Genomic DNA, 19,919 nt, shown 5'->3' with positions numbered 1-19,919 from the left:
GCAAGAAGGCCGACTTTTGATTCAAAAGCATCAGGTTTTCTGTTTGCTATAATAAAAATAAAATAAATTTTAAAAGAATTAGGTTTGAGACCAGCCTGGGCAACATGGCCAGGCATGGTAGTAGGCATCTGCAGTCCCAGCTACCAGGGCAGAGGGTTGATGCTGAGGTGGGAAGATCCCTTGAGCCTGGGAGGTCGGGGCTGCAGTGAGCAGTGATGGTGCCAACTGCACTACAGCCTGGGCGACAGAATGAGACCCTGTCTCAAAAGAAAAAAAAAATTAGGTTGCCCTACAAAAAGTTAATTGAAATAAAATTAAATGAGATTATGAGATAGTTTGCAAAGATGAACCAGGGGCCAGGCGCGGTGGCTCACGTCTGTAATTCCAGCACTTTGGGAGGCTGAGGTGGGAGGATCACTTGAGCCCAGGAGTTCAAGAATAGCCTGGGCAACATGGCGAAACCCCATCTCTACAAAAAACAAAAATTAGCCGGGCATGGTGGTGCACACCTGTAGTCCCAGCTACGTGGGAGGCTGAGGTGGGAGGATCGCTTGTGCCCAGGAGGCCGAGATCGCACCACTGCAATCCAGCCTAGGCAATAGAGTGAGACCCTGTCTCAAAAACAAAAAAAAACAGATGAACTAGGGTGGTCCTCAGGTGGTGAGTGCCCTTTCTCAGCAAGTTGGATAGAGGAGGATGGTGGATGCAGAGAACCTAGTCCTCAAATCGTAGCAATACTCTCAGCCTCGTTGTGTCTGCGGAACCTTCCCTGGGGGTAAAAGGGCCCCCTTTCCAAACCTGCCGCAAAGGCAGGCGTCAGCAAACTATGCTGCCTGTTTTTGTTACATACAGCACACTAAAAATGGTTTTTATATTTTTAGGTGGTTGAAAAAAAAGACTATTTCATAACATGTAAAAATTACACGGGTTCAAATTTCAGTGTCCATAAATAGTTCTGCTGGCACACAGCCGCGCTCGTTCGTCATGATTGTCTATGTCCGCTGAACTGCCACAACAGCAGGGCCGAGTGTTTATGAGACCCGATGGCCTGCAAAGCAGAAAATACTTCTCGTGCGGCCCTGGACGGAAAGAGTTTGCCAGCGCCTCCGTCTGCCCCATCCCTCCTGCGCTGCTGGGCTGCGGCTGTTTCCGTGAGCCCGGGGAAGGGAAGGGGAAGTGGAAGGAAGTCCGCGAGCTGGGAGACCCCCGGGGCGGCCGCGCGCGACCCCACAAGCGGGGAGATGGCTTGGCAGGGAGAGTCGGGAGGCACCCCTCGCCCGGAGACCCCCGTGGGGCTTGGCAAAAAAAAAAAATCCATCTCGGGCGCTGCTGGGGGCGGAAAGCCGTCAGGCGCATAGAGCCAGCCTACTCCCTGGCGGCCTCCGCCCGGCTGGCCCCTACAGGGCGCTGCTTCGCGCCTACGTAAACCCGGCCTCGCTGCGCAAGCGCAAATCGGCGCCCGCCCGGCGTGCGAGAGGGGCGGGACAGGCTGAGGAGGAGGGCGGAGCCATTCTTATGGCGGTACAGAAGCTCCTCAGCCTCCAGCCAAAAAGACAAACGGAGGGGCGAGGCCGGAGTACCTGGAGTTCTCCTCCCAGAGCCTCTTTAAAACTCACCCGTTTAAAGTGTAAAATTTAGTGTTTTTGGTATATTCGCAAAGTTGTGCATCCATGGCCACCACCTAATTTAGAACATTTTTGTCACCTCACGAGGAAATCCCTACTCATTAGCATTCACTGTCCACTCACCCCTCACCCTAGGCGCTGGCAACCACTAATCCTAGACATTTCATATAAATGGACGTATAGAATATGTTTTTTGTTTTTTTTTTTTGAAACGGAATCTCACTCTGTCGCCCAGGCTGGAGTGCAGTGGCCTGATCTCGGTTTACTACAACCTCCGCCTCCTGGGTTCAAGCAATTCTCCTGCCTCAGCCTCCCGAGTAGCTGGGACTACAGGCACGTGCCACCATGCCTGTCTAATTTTTTGTATTTTTAGTAGAGACGGGGTTTCACTTGTTAGCCAGGACGGTCTCAACCTCCTGACCTCGTCATCCGCCCGCCTCGGCCTCCCAAAGTGCTGGGATTACAGGCGTGAGCCACCGCGCCCGGCCATATGTTCCCTTTTTGTAACCGGGCACCTTAACTTTAAAATGCATTTAAAATTTTTTTTCGACCTCCTGAGTTCAAGTGATCCTCCCACCTCAGCCTCCCCAGTAGCAGGGACCAAAGGTGGGCACCATCACACCTGGCTAATTTTTGTATTTTTTGTACAGACGGGGTTTCACCATGTTGCCCAGGCTGGTCTCAAACTCCTGGACTTGAGTGATCCGCCAAGTTCTCAGCCTTCCAAAGTGCTGGGATTAAGGTGTGAGCAACAGCGCCTGGCCTTAAACTTTTTTTTTTTTTTTGAGACAGAGTTTCACTCTTGTTGCCCAGACTGGAGTGCAATGGCGGGATCTCAGCTCACAGCAACCTCTGCCTCCCGCGTTCAAGCGATTCTTCTGCCTCAGCCTCCTGTAAACTTTTTTTTTTCTCTTGGGTTTTAAGGTATAATCTTGAGGAGAACTGCAGAAGCCTTCTGTCTTAGCCTTAAAATAGACTCCGCATCCCTCCCTTTCCTACAGTATATATTCCTTTCACATTTATCTAACTCTATGCTAGTGTCTAATTATGTGCCTTCTTAGAGGTTCCAGGGGCTAGAGATAGATGAACCAAGTCCGGAGACCCAGCTGCAAAATTCCACAGATTACTTCAAGGTTGCTAGTTAACAACCCAGCCATTGTTGAGATGACGCTAGCCTGAGATCCAGGCGGACTGGGACCCGAGCTAGCCACCAGAACAAGACACAGCTCAATTCTTGCATGCCTTCCTTATCAATTTTTTTTTTTTTTTTTTTTGAGAAGGAGTCTTGCTCTGTCACCCAGGCTGGAGTGCAGTGGCGCGATCTCGGCTCACTGCAGGCTCCACCCCCCGGGGTTCACGCCATTCTCCTGCCTCAGCCTCCCGAGTAGCTGGGACTACAGGCGCCCGCCACCTCGCCCGGCTAATTTTTTTGTATTTTTAGTAGAGACGGGGTTTCACCGTGTTAGCCAGGATGGTCTCGATCTCCTGACCTCGTGATCCGCCCGCCTCAGCCTCCCAAAGTGCTGGGATTACAGGCGTGAGCCACCGTGCCCAGCCTCCTTATCAATTTTTTTTTCTTTTTTCTTTTTTTTTTTTAATCCCTGCCTTCCTCGCAAAAATCAAAGTGGTTGCTTTGGATGGGAATCCGGCCACTTCCCCTTTACTAGTTTTGGTTAATAAAATCATTTTCTTAAAAAAAAATTTTTTTTTTGACTAGTCAAATGAAGCAGTGGGAGTGGAGAAGGAAGAAAGAAATCTGTAACTGGTTGTGATCAATGAGTTGTAAACACCACTGCACTCGGACCAGCCTAAAATCACTTTCTTTCTACCAGACCTTGCTCTTGTTTATTGGATTCTGCAAGCAGCAAGCATCCAGAGCCATATTCAGTTGCATTTTTTGTCTGTCTTCTTTCACTTAGCAGAATGTTTTCTTTTTCTTTCTTTTTTTTTTTTTTTTAAGACAGGGTCTCACTCTGTCACCCAGGCTGGAGTGCAGTGACACAATATCAGCTCACTGCAACCTGTGCCTCCCAGGTTCAAGCAATCCTTCCACCTCAGCCTCCCCAGTAGCTGGTACTACAGGCATGTGCCACCATGGCCAGCTAATTTTCTTTTTAATTTTTTGTAGAGATGGAGGTTCGCCATGTTGTTCAGGCTGATCAGAAACTCCTGAGCTCAAGTGATTCACCAGCCTTAGCCTCCCAAAGTGCTGGGATTACAGGTGTGAGCTACCGCACCTGGCTTCATTCCTTTTTTATGGCTGTATAATATTCCAATGTATGGATCTATCATATTTTGTTAATCCATTCATCTGTTGATGGACCCTGGGGCTATTTATGCCTTCTGGTTATTTGAATAATACGGCTATCAACATTCATGTACAAGTTTTTGTGTGGACATATATATTCAGTATTCTTGGGTAGATATCTAGGAATGGAATTGCTAGGTCAAACAGTAACTCTATGTTTAACTTTTTGAAGGAAGTGCCAAACTGTTTTCCACAGTAGCTGCACCATTCTACATTCCCACCAACAGTCTATAAGGGGTTCCAGTTTTTCCACATCCCCACCACTTGTTATTATCTGTCTTTTTTTACTATAGCCATCCTACTGGGTGTGATGTGGCATCTCATTGTGGCTTTCATTTGCATTTTCCCATGGCCAATGAGGTTGAGTTTCTTTTCATGTGTTTACTGGCCATTTGCATATCTTCTTTGGAGAGATGTTTATTCATAATTTTTGCTCACTTTGTAACTGGGTTATTTGCCTTTTAATTATTGAGTTGTACAAGTTTTCCTTTTAATCTGGACACAAGTTTCCTATCAGATATATAGTCTGCAAATATTTGATTCTGTTGTCTTTTCACTTTCTTGTCAAAAGCATCCTTTGAAGCAGAAAGGTTTTAATTTTTTTTTCTTTTTTTGAGACAGGGTCTCACTCTGTCACCCAGGCTGAAGTGCAGCAGCACGATCTTGGCTCACTGGAACCGCCACCTCCCGGGTTCAAGCGATACTCCTGTCTCAGCCTCCCAAGTAGCTGGGATTACAGGTGTGTACCACCATGCCCGGCTAAATTTTTTTTTTTTTTTTTTTGAGACAGAGCCTCCCTCTGTCACCCAGGCTGGAGTGCAGTGGAGCGATCTCAGCTCACTGCAACCTCCGCCTCCCGGGCTCTACCAATTCTCCTGCCTCAGCCTCCCGAGTAGCTGGGACTATAGACGCACGCTGCCATGCCCGGCTAATTTTGTTGTTGTTGTTGTTGTTACCCAGGCTGGTCTCGAACTCCTGAGCTCAGGCAATCCACCCGCCTCAGCCACCTAAAGTGCTAGGATTACAAGCATGAGCCACTGCTCCTGGCCGATTTTGTATATTTAGTAGAGACAGGGCTTTACCATGTTGGCTAGGCTGGTCTCGAACTCTGGAGCTCAGATGATCAGGAGGAAACAGGAAAAAACTAAGCACTCTCCCTTCTTTCCCATGTGAACTGAATTTCAGGGTTACCAAATTGTCCTAGTTGATGAGGGAACGTTCTTTACAGAAGAATTTCAGTTAATAAATGAGAAAGGAATGACAGAACTGGAAAATCAGCATTTTGCAACCCCTAATGAAATAACTGTCAGGCAATTATTACCAATAGATATGACTATTGGATAAAAGGTTGATGAGGCTGGGTGTGGTGGCACATGCCTGTAGTCCCAGCCACTTGGGAGGCTGCAGAGGGAGAACATTTGAGCCCAGGGGATTGAAGCTGCAGAGAACTATGATTGTGCCTGTGAATAGCCACTGCACTCCAGCCTGGGCAACATAGGGAGACCTTGTCTGAAAAGAAAGAAGAAAAGAAAGAAAAGAAAGAAAGAAAGAAAGAAAGAAAGAGAGAGAGAGAGAGAGAGAGAGAAAGAAAGAAAGAAAGAAAGAAAGAAAGAAAGAAAGAAAGAAAGAAAGAAAATGTTGACGAGGTGCCAGACATGGTGGCTCACGCCTGTGATCCCAGCACTTTGGAAGGCCAAGGCAGGAGGATCACCTGAGGTCAGGAGTTTGAGACCAGCCTGGCCAACACGGTGAAACCCCGTCTCTACTAAAAATACAAAATTAGCTGGGTGTGGTGGGGGGCGCCTGTAATCCCAGCTACTCAGGAGGCTGAGGCAGGAGAATCACTTGAACCCAGGAGGCGGGGGTTGCAGTGAGTTGAGATCGCACCATTGCACTCCAGCCTCGGCAAGAAGAGTGAAACTCCATCTCAAAGAAAAAAATTAAAAAAAGAAAAGATTGACAAGGAATCTTGGAGGGATCAGGTTATCAGCACCTGTAGCCCCTAATCAATTTTAGAATCACTAACAGTAAGACAACCAGATATTGTGCATCTCCTGAATGCAGTGTGCAGCATAAAATACCACGAATAAAGTCTTCTTGCCTAAAAGTGGAACCTGAATAAACCAAGCCTCTGAGCCAACACCCATTTATAGAGGAACATATTCAATAGCACACACACACACAAAAATCAGACAGACCAAGAGCATGCAGAATTTTACTGGAAAATTTACCCAGTCTCTTCAACAATTCAATGACATATAAGGTTGAGGGTTGGGGGTGTTTGCCTTTGATAGGATCATTAAGAGACACAATAATCAAGTGCAGTGTATAAACCTTGCTCTTGATTCAAAACAAAAACAGTAGAAAGACATTTTTCAGACAATCAGGGATATTTGGTTAACGACTAGGTATTAGATGATATTAAGGAATTATTCAGGAATTTTGTCATATATGATAATGGCATTGTGGTTATGAAGAAAACGTTTGTAATTTTTTTTTCTTTATTGAGACAGGTCCTCACTCTGTCACCCAGGCTGGAGTGCAGGGCGCTTTCTTGGCTCACTGCGACCTCTGCCTCCCAGGCTCAAATGAACCTCCTGTCTCAGCCTCCCGAGTAGCTGGAACTACAGGTGCCCGGCTAATTTTTTGTAGAGATGGGGTTTTGCCCTGTTGCCCAGGCTGACCTCAAGTGATCAGGTGCTGGGATTACAGGCGCGAGCCACCACGCCCGGCACCTCCTCTCCTTAACAAACGTTAACTGAGAGCCCATCCTGTGCCAGACTCTGCTCTGGGCACATAGCTGCGAGCACCACAAAGTCCCCGCCCTCCTGGAGCTCGCTCCGGGGGAGACACGCATGAAAGCCGGTGTGAAATGCAGCGCCCTGGATTGAACGTCAGAGACGGAGCCCACAGGAGTCGTGCGTTTCCTGCGGGGGCTGTAGCAGATTACCATAGGCATAAGGGCTTCAAACATGAATGTCTGATCTGATAGCTTTGCAGTCAGACGCCTGACAGGGCTTTCTGACCTAAAATTGGCGTTGGCAGGGCTACGTTTCCTTCTGGAGGCTCTAGGGGAGCATGCGCTTCCTCACCTTTTCCAGTTTCTAGAAGCCCGGCATCCTTGGCTGTGGCCCCTTCCTCCTGCACATCGCGTCTCTGGCTCTCCTCTGCGGCCACATCTCCCTCTCCTCTCCTCCACCTTCCTCTTCCGCTTTTAAGGACCCTCATGATGACATTGGGCCCACCTGTATAATCCTGGAGCACCTCTTTAAGATCAGCTGTAGCAGCCTTAATTCCTCCCCGCCAGGTAACTTAGCGCATTCGTAGGTTCTGGGGATGAGGACTTGCATCTCTCCAGGGCCCTATTCTGCCGACCACAGATGGGAAGGCCGATGGAGACGGACAGAGAAGGGAAGAGGCAGAAAAAAGGCTTGGAGAGAGGCAGAGGACCAGGCTGAGAGGAGAGAGGAGGTGGCTGAGAAAGGAGACAGTGTCCTGGGCGTGCGTGGGGACTTTTCGGGGGATTCTATCTGCCAGCTGAGACTTTCCAGGGACGTTATTCCAGGAAAGCCTGGGCAGCTGTGAAACCTCCGATGACGCCAGAGGACTGTTCGGGGTTGAGCCAATAGGCAATTGTTGCAGAGGGAGGGAAGGAGGGCAGCTCTCAGCAGGTCCATCTTGGCGGCGTTTCCTGAGCTCAAGGCTATTCCGGGCTCCATCCCTGGGATGGAGCTTCCTAGCCTGCGTCAGGACGGCGTTTGCCAGCGCTCCAGGGAGTGTGGGTCTATCCCCTTGGTGGCAGGAGGTAGCCTTTAATCAAATTCTCAAAGGGGCCTGGGACCAATAAAAGTTAACTCCTATCCTGAGTGTTATAAAAAGAAGTGCTTGGGACGTAAAATGCTGCAGTCACTGTGGAAGACAGTTTGGCGGTTCCTCAAAATACAGTTACCATGTGACCCAGCAACTCCATTCCTAGGAGCATGCCCAGGAGAACAGAAGACGTCCGTCCACACAAAAACGTATCCACGGATGTTTGTAGCAGCATTGCTCATAATAGCCAAAAAGTGGAAACAACCCAAATGTCAGTCTCCTGATGGGCAGATAAACAAAATGTAGTCTATCCATGCAATGAAATCTTATTCGGGGATTAAAAAGAATGAAGTTCTGAGACAGGCTACAACATGGATGAAACTTGAAGACATTACGCTAAGTGAAATAAGCCAGACACAAAAGGACAAATATCATATGATTCCACTGTATATGAGGTATCCAGAGTAGCCATATTCATAGAAACAGAAAGTAGAATGGTGATTGGCAGAGGCTGAGAGAGGGCAGATGGGGAGTGAATGTTAGTGGGTACTAAGTTTCTTTTTGGGGTGATGAAATGTTTTAAAATAGATTGTGGTAATGGTTGTGCAACTCTGAAAAGATACAGAAAGCCAACGAATTCCTTAAATGGGTGATGGGTGAAATTTCTGCCATGTAAATTATATCTCAGTAAAGCTGTTCCTAGAAAAAAGAGGAAGTGGGCCAGGCACGGCGGCTCACGCCTATAATCCCAGCACTTTGGGAGGCTGAAGTGGGGAGATCGCTTGAGTCCGGGAGTTCAAGACCAGCCTGGGCAATATAGTGAGACCTTATCTCTACATACCAATGAAAAATTTTTAAAAATAGCCTGGCGTGGTAACACACACCTGCAGTCCCAGCTACTCAGGAGGCTGAGGTGGGAGAATCACTTGAGCCCAGGAGGTAGAGATTGCAGTGAGCTGTGATCTTGCCACTGCACTCCAGCTTGGGCAGCAGAGTAAGACCCTGTCTCAAAAAATAAATTTATCTCTTCTAAAAAAAGAGGAAGTTCCGGCCGGGCGCGGTGGCTCACGCCTGTAATCCCAGCACTTTGGGAGGCCGAGGCGGGCAGATCACGAGGTCAGGAGATCGAGACCAACCTGGCTAACACGGTGAAACCCCGTCTCCACTAAAAATACAAAAAAAAAAAAATTAGCCGGGCGAGGTGGCAGGCGCCTGTAGTCCCAGCTACGCTGGAGGCTGAGGCAGGAGAATGGCCTGAACCCCAGGGGGTGGAGCCTGCAGTGAGCCGAGATCGCACCACTGCACTCCAGCCTGGGTGAAAGAGCGAGACTACGTCTCGAAAAAAAAAAAAAAGAGGAAGTGCTTGGCCCTTAGCACCGCATTTCACTTTGTCCTTGCAACTGTGAAAGGCAGGTCTTGACCTTCTCCCCTCTTACAGGTGAGCAGATGGCAGAGAGGCGAGGATCACTAGGCTAAGATGGTATGGCTGTTTAGTGACAGGCCTTGGACCAGGTCTCCTGTATGGGTCATTCTTTGTCCTGCGAGCCATGCTGGAGTGCGGATTCGGAGGTGACAGGCAAGTGGCACAGTCAGTGATGCATCTTCTCAGTAGCTGTTGGAGAGTGGGCAGTTCTGATAGCAGCAGGGGAAGCTGGCCAGGAGATGGGGTGTCTGAGTCAGCTCGGGCTGCCACAACACCAGACACTACATGGCTTAAACAACAGGATTTTATTTCTCACAGTACTGGAGGCTGGAAAGTCCAAGCTTGAAGGTGCCAGCCAATCCCGTTCCCGGCGAGGGCCCCTCCCTGGCTTGCAGAGGCCTGAGTTCCCGTGGAGTCACCACGCGCCTTTCCTTGGTATGTGCACGTGGAGAGATCTCTCCTCCTCTTATAGGGTCACTAATCCAGCTGGGCACGGTGGCTCACGCCTGTAATCCCAGCACTTTGGGAGGCCGAGGTGGGCAGATCACCTGAAGTCAGGAGTTTAAGACCAGCCTGGCCAACATGGAGAAATCCTACCTCTAATAAAAATACAAAACATTAGCCGGGCATGGTGGTGGGCACCTGTAATCCCAGCTACTCAGGGGACTGAGACAGGAGAATCACTTGAACCCAGAGGCGGAGGTTGCAGTGAGCTGAGATCGCGCCACTGCACTCCATCCCGGGCGACAGTGTGAGACTCTCTCTCAAAAAAAAAAAAAAAAAAAGAAAAAAGAAAAAAAGAAAGGTATATTTGCCTACGCAAGGAAACGCAGCTAGTGATTTGTTCCACATCTGACCCCAGGGCCTATGCGCCTTTCCCTACCCAGGCCACTGCCATGACTCAGGAGGCCCCTCTGGAGAAGCAGTGGGAACCCTCATAGGAGGCTCCAGGACAGAGAGATGCAGGGCTGGGACGAGGAGGCCCCGGGGGAAGGCTGCTCGCTCTCCTGTCCCACAGAGGTCTCTGCTAGGGGTAGCCCCGTCCTGGGACACAGACACCAAGGACTGCTGTCTGGGAGGAGGAGGCCGAGTTGGGAGGGACAATGGCCTGAGTTGATTCTGAAGCCTGTGAGCACGGTGGACAAGCCAGAGAGGCAGCTGAGCAAGTGGGGGCGAAGACTGAGGGTGGGAGTTTGTGCTGAAGAGGCAAGGGGCAGCCTCAAGTGGGCAGGGCAAGGCCAGATGCAGAGGCTGATGGGAGCGGGCAAGGGGACCAGGATTCAGGGGGAGACTGAGTCAGGGGCCAGACAGGCTGGAGCTCGTAGGGTTGGAAGCTGGGTGATGGGGCCTCATTCTCTGCCACACGAGACTCCCCCAGCCCAGCCTTTCCCCTTTATTGCCTCTCACAGATACTCCCATACATCCTTGGTACCCCTGTCACCTTTCCTAAGCTATGCTCTTTTTCAGGAGGGTGGAGTTTAGGGGAGGGTATCCTCCAGAAATAGCAAGTCTCAAAGTCAGCTCTTGCCTGAGTCCCAGGCTCCTTTGGCGGAAGGGTAGTCCCTCTTTTTGCATGTTTTAAGTGGTCAGCCTGGCAAAGGGCGGGAGGCTTGGGTTTCTTTCTTCTCTTTAGGATGGGGCTGGTCCTCCACCTCCCGCTGGCTGGCAGCCTCCCAGCCCCTGGCGGCCCCAATCCATTGTCCCAATAAGAATAGAGAGAACAGCTTTGGAAAGTGACACTATGAATGGTGCTGGGGCTGCTGGGGCTGGGACTGAACTAATGAGATGAGGTCCCCCACTTCAGACCCAGGCTCAGCACCTGGGACAGCGACTCTACTAGGAGAGTGGGGGCTCTGCACCCCTCCCCAGGACCCCCAAATCAGACTCCAAGCCACCCCTGTCCAGGACGTGGATCCCCAAGGATGGGCTTGGGGGACCAGATGCCCTAACTCCTCCTAGAACTTCACTCTCATTCAGTCAAAGTTTGAGAGGGACTAAGGGGTGGGTGATGGGCTGGGAGAGATTTCTGGAAGCTGAGAAAGGGGCGGGTCTGACCCCCCAACTTTGCCCTGCTCTCATTGGCCCTCGGCCCCTTTCCCCGCCCCAATTGTCTCGGTGTCTGGGTCCTGGCCCTGGGAGGAGGGGACAGTGGGGATAGGAGTGGGGAGGGGGCTCAGGCTGAAAGCAGAGAGAGACCCAGCTCCAGGAACACGAAGGCAAGGACAGTAGCCTTCAGCCTTGACCCCAGAGCTTGGCGGCCCAGAACCTGGGCTCCCCAAAGCAAGACCAGGGCCCCCACATTGTGCACCAAAGTGCGGGGTGGGGAATGCCCACAGCTCAAGGGCCCCCAGGCTGAAGGCAGGAGACTGGGGCTGCTGGGGAAGTTGCCCAGGCTGAGGGGCCGGGCCTGGCAGGGACATGGGGCTGCTGCTGCTGCTGCTGCTGCTCCCAGGCTGGGGTAAGAGGCTGGGCCATGGGGGCCATAGGGAAAGCCAGGGCAGAGGGACGGGGAAGGAAAAGAGGCAGGCATAGGGGTGGGAGAGTTGGGGGGCAAGGTTGGGGGAGCAGAGGGATGGAGGTGGCCGGAGTGGAGGTGGAGAAACCCTGAGGACAGCAGAGGAGAGGGGTGAGCTGGAGGGGCAGGCAAGGCTGCGGGAGAGCCGTGGGGGGTGCTCTAGGAGCCCATGCTTTGGGGCACAGTGGCTAGAAGGGGACCTGGGGGCCACGTGAGGCAAGTGGCTGAGCAGACTGCGGGGCATGCAGAGGCAGAGCCCCAGAGGCTTCCCCACAGATGTCCCTGAGCCAACCGAGGCTGGCTGAGCCCCCTGCCCATGTGCCCCTCGGAGGCTCTGTCTGCCCGCCCATCCACCCCATCTGCTGGGGGTCCTGGCTCAGCCTCACAGGCTGAGTTATTGTATTTATGGGGGTGTGTGGGAAGGGAGGCAGTGGGTTCACAGCTCTGCTCATGCATTTCTGGGCCTGTGCTGTTAGTGTCTATGGCCCTGTGCTTATGTATTTGTGACTTTGAATCTGTAGGGACATCTACGTGTGACCTGTGTTTGGGGCCTCCTTGAGTGTGTGTCTGGGATGGAATCTGTCTGTGTCTAGAAGACCTCGTGGCAAGTGAGGTTGTGATTTTTAATCCAAGTGTGTGTGTGTACGTGAATGAGTGTGTGTGAGTGTAAGTGTGTTCCTTCCCTATTCAGAGGCCAGGGTCCTGGTGGCGGGAGGGAGAAGGGGGAGAGCCAGGAGTCCTGGGAAGCTGACCCTGCAGGCAGACAGGCAGATGGGCCGGCAGGGGAGGGAGGGGGTGATCCCATTGTCCCCTGGGGAACACAATGCCCACGCCTCAGCCTCTGACCTCACCATTGTGCCCGCCCTGCCCCCTCCCCATTGCCAGGGCCCAGCTGAAAGAGGCCATCAATCACAGCTGGCCCTCCAGGCCCACACCGCACCCGCCAGCCGGACAGTGGCCCACCCTGCTCCTCAGATGGCCAGGCCCTGCCCTCTTTTCCCTGTTCCTCCTTTGCTGACACAAAGTCTCCCTAAAGTCAAGTCCTGTCCCTTGCCTCTTGCCAAAGCTGGGAGGGAGTCAAAGCCGTGGGGGAGGTGGTGGACAGAGGGTGGGCCTCAGGGGGCCGCCATGTCCAGGCTGTGCTGGCTGCCCCTACAGGCCGTGCTGTAGGCTCTGACCTGGCCTTCTTGCAGGAGCCGGGGAACACAGTGGCTGTGCAGGAGCACCCGCTGGTGCTGCCCTGCCAGGTGGAGGGTGAGCCGCCCGTGTCCATTTCCTGGCAGCAGGATGGGCTGGCCTTAGCCAATGACAGTGGTGCCACCCTGATGCCAGATGGCTCCCTGCACCTGGCCGCCCTGCCTTCCCACTGGAGCCTCCCTTCCCGTGCCCACGAGTACCACTGCATGGCCCAGAACAGCTACGGGCGGCTGGTGAGCCGACGGGCCCGGGTACAGCTGGCAAGTAAGTGACAGGGCTGTTCCTGGGATTGGGGGATGAGAGTTCGTGAGGCACCCACAGAAGGCACCCATGGGGCCCAGAGTCGCTGAGAGTGGGCCTGAGCAGGGCCAGCCCAGCCACTAGACACAGTGTACACACTGGTAGAGCCTTTGATTCTTCTAGGGGCCCACAAAAATGTTTTAACTTCTTCAAAACCAGAAGAAAAAAATGAATATAATAATAAATATGTAAATATGAGTCCAGACTGGATTATATTTGTCTATATTCCAATGCCGTTGTAAACTATGATTTAAAATTTTTGTAATGGAGGAAGGCAAAGTGCTTATGGCCCACAAAAGTCCTAGACATGAGGCTGCAGGGCTCCATACTGAAGAGCAAGTGGCAGATGTGGGCATAGAGGTTGGGCCCAGCCCTGGGACTTGGTTGTGGGGGGATAGCCCAGGGCCAGCTCTGCAGGTGCCCAAGCGGCGCCCTCATCCTCTAGGTCTGTCCCGCTTCCACCAACATCCAGAATCTGCTGAGGTGGAGCAGGGTGGAGTTGCTCGCTTCCAGTGCCTGATCCAGGGGGTGCCTGAGCCATCCATTTCCTGGGAGCACAATGGCACAGCCCTGAATATTGCCAGCCACCGGTAAGCACCTACTAGGAGTGCAATGGGACGGTGGGCTGTGGGCCAGGGCACAGGCCATGGAGCCCTGACCTTTGCATCCTCAGGGTCACACTGCTGCCTAGTAGCATCCTCCACATCACCAGTGTGAGCCAGGCTGACATGGGAACCTACCGCTGCATGGCACGGAATGTGGCCAGTACCCGCCACAGCCAGGATGCCCAGCTGACCCTGAGCGGTAAGCCAGGCCCGGTGTGGGCACTGGGCAGAGAGGAGGGTATGGTTGCTGTGGTTGTACATGGGACAGGCAGGCATTTTGAGCACCTATGACATGTTAAGCACTGTGCCAGGTGTGGGAGGGCAGCAGGCTTGAGCCATCCCTGGCTTCCTGGAGCTCATAACCTGAGAGAGAAGGTGGTGCTGCGGGAACCCAGGGTTGGGCTGTGGGCAAGGATTGTCAGGGGCTTCTGGAGTAAGCTACCCCAAGCTCGGTGTTGAAGGGTGAGTGGAGAGAGGCAAGCCAAGGTCAGGAGGGCAGGACGGGGGCATTTCCTTGGACAAATGCGCAAGGGTGAGGACAACAAAGTTCACACAGGCAGTTCTGTGTTGCTGGACCACAGAATGGGCAGAATTCAGGGCAGCAAAGTTAACGTTGGTGAGTAGGCAAGGCATACCATGAAAGGAGTTTGGACTTGATCCAGAGGGTAGTGGGAGCTCTGGAGGGTCTAGCGTTGGGGCTGAGTCAGCCTGTGTCTTGAACACGCGGCCCCCATACACATGGCGTGTAGATGTGCATGTGTTCGTGTATGTGTCTGTGCTTGCATGTACATGTGCATGTGTGCACGGACACTTGCACGTCTCCTTCTTGGGGTGAGGATGAAAATAGCTTTGTACCTGAGATGAAACACCCAGGATGACCCCACTTGCAGGCCAAATGGGGTGGGAGAGTTTTATGCCCAAAGTGAAGGCCACAGCAGAGCCTATGAGGGGCTGGTGCCTAGCAGGAGAGGCAGGTTAGACCCCGCCTAAACCGGAGATGCCACAGGTGTTTGTGAGGGAAAGTCATGCCTGAATCAGCCACTAGGGGGCTCCAGGGTATAAATAAGCAAGTGTACTACGGGACACCACCGCCGCACCTGGGCGAACTTTCAAACCATCTCCGACAAAATTTCACCGAAGGCTATATCTATTTTTTTTTTTTTTTAGACGGGGTCTCGCTCTGACGCCAGGCTGGAGTGCAGTGGCGCCATCTCGGCTCACTGCAACCTCCGCCTCCCGGGTTCAAGCGATTCTCCTGCCTCAGCCTCCCAAGTAGCTGGGACTACAGGCACCTGCCACCGCACCCGGCTAATTTTTGTATTTTTAGTAGAGATGGGGTTTCACCATGTTGGCAAGGATGGTCTCAATCTTTTGACCTCGTGATCTGCCCGCCTCAGCCTCCCAAAGTGCTGAGATTACAGGCATGAGCCACTGTGCCCGGCCGGTATATAATTTTTAAACTGAAGACTGTCAGGGGAAGGGGGAACGGTTGTGTTTCTGATCTGTAACTGACTTAGAAACTCAAAGCGAGGGTGGGGGTCAGCGGCTCCTCTGCAGGAGCAGAGAGGAGCCCAGTGGGGTCCCGTTCCTACCCACAGTCTGGGGCAGGAGGGCAGGGCAGGAGGCTATGTCTCTCAAGGCTATCAAGCAGACATAGGATTCTGCTGCCTGCGGAGCAGGGAGACGAATGGCCAGAGAGCGACAGGAGGTTAGCAGGAGGAGCAGGCGCCTGTTGGGGGCAGAGGACCAACCAGAAACCAAAGGCTCAAGGGTTGCCTAAAGGAGCTGGTGTCAGAGTAGTCTTCCCCAGGGGCAGGAGCTGGTGACCAAGGCCCCAAGCCATTCACCCCTAATGCACTCAACTGCACACACCTGGGCAGGCACTTACCCTGGGCGTGCACCAGAGTGAGACAGAATTTCCCAGACTTCAAGGAGCTCACAGCGGCTAAAGAGTGGATGCTCTTTGTCAGCTGTTCAGTGCTACCAAGATCCAGGGAGTCCCCCAGTTCTGCCAGTGCCTCTGTCATTGGGCAAGTTACTTAACCTCTCTGATCCTTGATCTCAGGTAAATGGGGGAAATAACAGTACTCCGCACACAGCCTGTGGTGAGGGCAAAATGGGACAATGTGTGGGGCTCGCAGCCAATGCCTGGCATGGGGAAGGGGTTGGCCCGGGTGACCCAGCCTCCCCTCACTGAACTGTTTGGCCAGGCAGGACACAGCCTCTTTGAATGAGGCCAGGAGATTCCAGGGCAGCCCACAGCCTGTACTGCAGCTTGCAAGGGGCAAATGGAGAAGGGCTGGGCCCAAAGTAGGCCTTCAATCTATAGTTGCTGAATAAATGAATGAACAAAACACAGTCCTACACCTTGAGGGATAAATATGTGTAAGACTTTAGACCAACCCTTGAGAAACTTTTCATTTTAGAAACACATTTTATCTGAGACATTCTTTTTTTTTTTTGAGACGGAGTCTTTCTCTGTCCCCCAGGCTGGAATGCAGTGGCGTGATCTTGGCTCACTGCAAGCTCCACCTCCCAGGTTCACGCCATTCTCCTGCCTCAGCCTCCTGAGTAGCTGGGACTACAGGCGCCCGCCACCTTGCCCGGCTAATTTTATGTATTTGTAGTAGAGATGGGGTTTCACTGTGTTAGCCAGGATGGTCTTGATATCCTGACCTCGTGATCCGCCCGCCTCGGCCTCCCAAAGTGCTGGGATTACAGGCTTGAGCCACCGCGCCTAGCCGAGACATTCTTAATAAAGGGCATTTATGAAAGGTTAAAGACACGTTAAGTTCTCACATGACACAAGGTAGTAAAGAAAATGGGGATGATGGCCTACAGGAAAGCAGAGCTCTGTTTCACACGATGTTGTTCACAACTGTGCTCCCAGTGTGAGGGCGCTGCCTGGCACATGGGAGCCCCCAGTGATGATCTGTTGAATAAACTAATGAAACGGGGGAGCATGGCATAAAATGAAGATGTGATTTAGACCCAAAACAGAGTTACTTTGGGAAAACACTTGTGTCCCTCCTAAGCAGCTGAGCAGGCTGAGGTCTCAGGAGGCTGGTCATGCTTTCTGAGGGAGCACCTCCTACCAACTTTGTGGGTGCCTCTACCCGCCCCTCAGGGTGAGGCACCCAGGGAAGGTGGGGTCACACACAGGGTTTGTAGGAGGAGAATGCTCACTCTCCTCTCTCCCCCCACCCCCAGTCCACGAGACCTTCGGCCTGATAGCTACTGCCATGGGACTTTGGGCAGCTCATTTTTAAAATCTGTAAATTGGGGATGGAATAGCAGCTGCAAAACACACCTCTGAGGTCTGGTGACATTTGTGGGCTGGAAGAGTGTGCTTGGAGTAGAAGTTGAGTATTGGAAGGAGGTTCTCCTTTCCTGATCCAATTTGCTTGTTTCCACCACACAGTGGGACCCCTGAGGCTGCTGCAGGAGCCAGAGATCCTGTCTAGGCCTCAGAACCTGACCCTCACAGTGCACCAGACGGCAATGCTGGAGTGCATCGCCACCAGTCACCCTCAGCCGCTTGTCTCCTGGAGCTGCCTGGGTGCGCAGCCGCCCCCCGCTCCCCGTCTCTCAGAGCCTCGTGCCCTCATCCTATCCCAGCCTGACCCCCCAATGCCTTCTTGCAGATGGCCGCTCCATCAGCGTGGAGGGCATCCAAGTTCTGGGCACCGGGAATCTCATGATCTCCGACATGTCAGTCCAGCACTCAGACGTCTATGTCTGCGCCGCCAATCAGCCAGGCACCCGCATCCGGCGCACAGCGCAGGGCGTCCTGCTCATGCAGGGTGAGCCCCAAGGGCCCGACTGGGTGGGGAGAGTGCTGGAGCACCCCAGCTCCCTGACAGGAGCCTGGATGTGGAGAGGGTCCAGGGCAGGAGGCAAGAGGCCGGGTCTCACAGTGCCTTCCTCCATGCTATTGCCTGCCCAGCTCCCCCTGAGTTTGTCCAGTGGCCACAGTCCTTGTCCAAGCCTCCGGGCAGTAGTGCCATCTTCACCTGCGTGGCCCAGGGCGTCCCTGAGCCCCGTCTGGTCTGGCTGAAGAATGGGAAGGTGTTGAGTCCTGGGGATAACATCAGGCTGACTCACAACAATAGGTACTCGTGTCTCACCACTCCCCACTGCCCACTGGCAATGGTAGGTCCCCCTACCCACCCTGGGCATCCACCCCCACCTACATGCAACACTCACTACCTAAATCTCAAAAATCCACACCCATCCACAAACCCCCAGCAAGTTACCTTCTACTTCCAGCAATCCTCCCCTCCCCCAGGAGGCTCTGCCCTGACTGCTTCATTACAGGTAATGTCCCCACACAGCCTCCTCCTCTAGGGCCACTCCACTAAGGCTTGGTGGGAAAGGGCTCCCAGCAGCTGAGTTCGTCTTTCTCTAGTACGCTGATGCTGGCAGGGGTTTCAGTTGAGGAGAGGCCATCTATCAATGCGTGGCAGAGAACAGCGTGGGCTCCAACCAGGCCAGTGCCCGCCTGGCCATGACAGGGGGCCGAGAGCCACCCCATCCCCAGGGGCCTGCATGCCATGGCTCTCTCTACTTCTGCCATTTGAGTGTCCTGGGAGCCACCCCCCTCCAGCGGGGACATCATTGGCTACGTGCTGCACCTCCGGCCTGTGGGAGGTGGGTATGGGTGGGTGGAGAGGGCTTTGAGCTCAGAGCAGGGCCAGGGGCCAGGAGTCCCTGGCACCAGCCCACCTCTGCTCCTGGCTGCTGATGTCCTGGGCAAGTCCCTCTCATTCTCTGGGCCCGTCTCCTCCATGACCCCAGACCCTTCTGGATTCTTCCCAGGCCTCTGGGCCTGTGGTTCTCTGGGCTGGCTGCCTCTGTACATGGTCTTTTGGTGCTTCCTTACTGCTTTTCACCTTGACTCTAGGCCCTTTCCTCATCCTCATCCTTTCTCAGCTTAGCTCCAACTTCTGTAGCTCCCTTCCCTGCTCTCCTTGGAGGCTTGGCTGGCCCAGCCAGGCACCAAGAGGGGCTTCGTCCCCAGTTTGTGAGGGTGCGGGGATGTGGCTAGTGAGAAGATGCTGCTCTGCTCCTCAGAGCCATCTGGCCCGGAGCTCCAAGAGGCCGTAAGCAAAGGCACCTCTGAGCACGTCTTCTCCAACCTGGAGCCTGCCACAGCCTATACCATCCATTTGCGGGCCTACTCAGCAGAGGGTGCCAGTCAGGACTCTGCCCCCATCTTTGCCTCCCCCATGGGCAGCAGTGAGTGACAGCCTTTCCAGCATTGGGAAGTCCCTGGCCTCAGGTGGGCAGGGACTGCCAACCAGTTTGTTTTCCTCTGCAGCCCCTGCTGCCCTGGGCTTCTCCACCAAAGTGCTCAATGCCACCTCTGTGCAGGCCTCCTGGGAGCTGCCACCCCAGCTGGGGCCCATCCAAGGCTTCAAACTCTTTCACCGCAAGCTGCCTGCTGCCCATTTTGAGGGGCCTCTGCTCCTGGCCAGCAGTGTCAGCTCCTTCCTCTACACAGACCTGGGTGAGGCTCTGAACCTTCTTGTGCCGCTCAAGGCCCGCCTTTCTCAGTGTGATCTTACCCCAGGTACTGAGCTTCCTGGCCCAGAAATGCCCGTCCCCTTCACATTCCCCTGCTCCCTGCAGAACCGGCTGCCCTCTATGAGATCAAGCTGCAGGCGTTCAATGGCAATGGGGATGGAAATAGCAGTGCCCGCTTTGTCTCATTGCATGATGTGCCCCTGGCCACTCCTGGTAAGTGGGGTCTGGTAGGAGGGTAGTAGGGCTGGGGTCACAGCAGGCCCCTCTGATAGGACCCATGGCTGCCAGTCTTCAGGGAGGAGGAGGGCTGGGCTTCACCTCCAACCCTGGTCCTCTCTCTGACAGATGGCACAGTGTCCACAGAGTCCAAGACTGGGTGCTCTTGCAGCCAGGGTGAGAGCAGCTCACTGCCTGGGGTTGTGGTGGGTATCCACGTGGGCCTGGCTGCCCTCATTGTTTGCCTCCTCTGCCTCTTCCTGGGCTGGAGACATAGGTAAGGGCCAGGTAAGGGCTAATGTGGGAAATCTGCCAGGGAGACAGTCTGCATCACTGTGGCACAGGGCCAAAGAGAGCAAAAGAGCCCCAATCTACAACCAATCAATTTTACCAA

The 19,919-nt window shown here is 53.4% G+C and overlaps 1 protein-coding gene across 1 annotated transcript; it reads left to right on the top strand.

The window, feature by feature from the left end:
- The first annotated feature begins 11,359 nt into the window (after nt 1–11,359).
- LOC116467923 (immunoglobulin superfamily DCC subclass member 3-like) lies at nt 11,360–19,548 on the top strand. Its single transcript, XM_032151541.1, has 8 exons — nt 11,360–11,624; nt 12,840–13,142; nt 13,624–13,768; nt 13,852–13,982; nt 17,205–17,342; nt 17,428–17,586; nt 19,104–19,292; nt 19,415–19,548. The coding sequence occupies exons 1-8, from the start codon at nt 11,585–11,587 to the stop codon at nt 19,546–19,548; spliced, it is 1,239 nt and encodes a 412-aa protein (XP_032007432.1). The 5' UTR covers nt 11,360–11,584.
- The last annotated feature ends 371 nt before the right edge of the window (nt 19,549–19,919 follow it).

This window comes from Hylobates moloch, unplaced genomic scaffold (assembly GCF_009828535.3).
Source record: "Hylobates moloch isolate HMO894 unplaced genomic scaffold, HMol_V3 SCAFFOLD_5, whole genome shotgun sequence".
In the NCBI taxonomy this organism is placed as follows: domain Eukaryota; kingdom Metazoa; phylum Chordata; class Mammalia; order Primates; family Hylobatidae; genus Hylobates; species Hylobates moloch.
This window is presented reverse-complemented; position numbering and strand designations above follow the sequence as displayed.

Bases quoted from the DNA above. Each gene is read 5' to 3' on its own strand.
- LOC116467923 (XM_032151541.1), top strand. From the start codon at position 11,585: ATGGGGCTGCTGCTGCTGCTGCTGCTGCTCCCAGGCTGGG. The intron at 11,625-12,839 runs GTAAGAGGCTGG...CTGCCCCTACAG, and splicing joins GCTGCTGCTCCCAGGCTGGG to GCCGTGCTGTAGGCTCTGAC. The intron at 17,343-17,427 runs GTGCGCAGCCGC...GCCTTCTTGCAG, and splicing joins TGTCTCCTGGAGCTGCCTGG to ATGGCCGCTCCATCAGCGTG.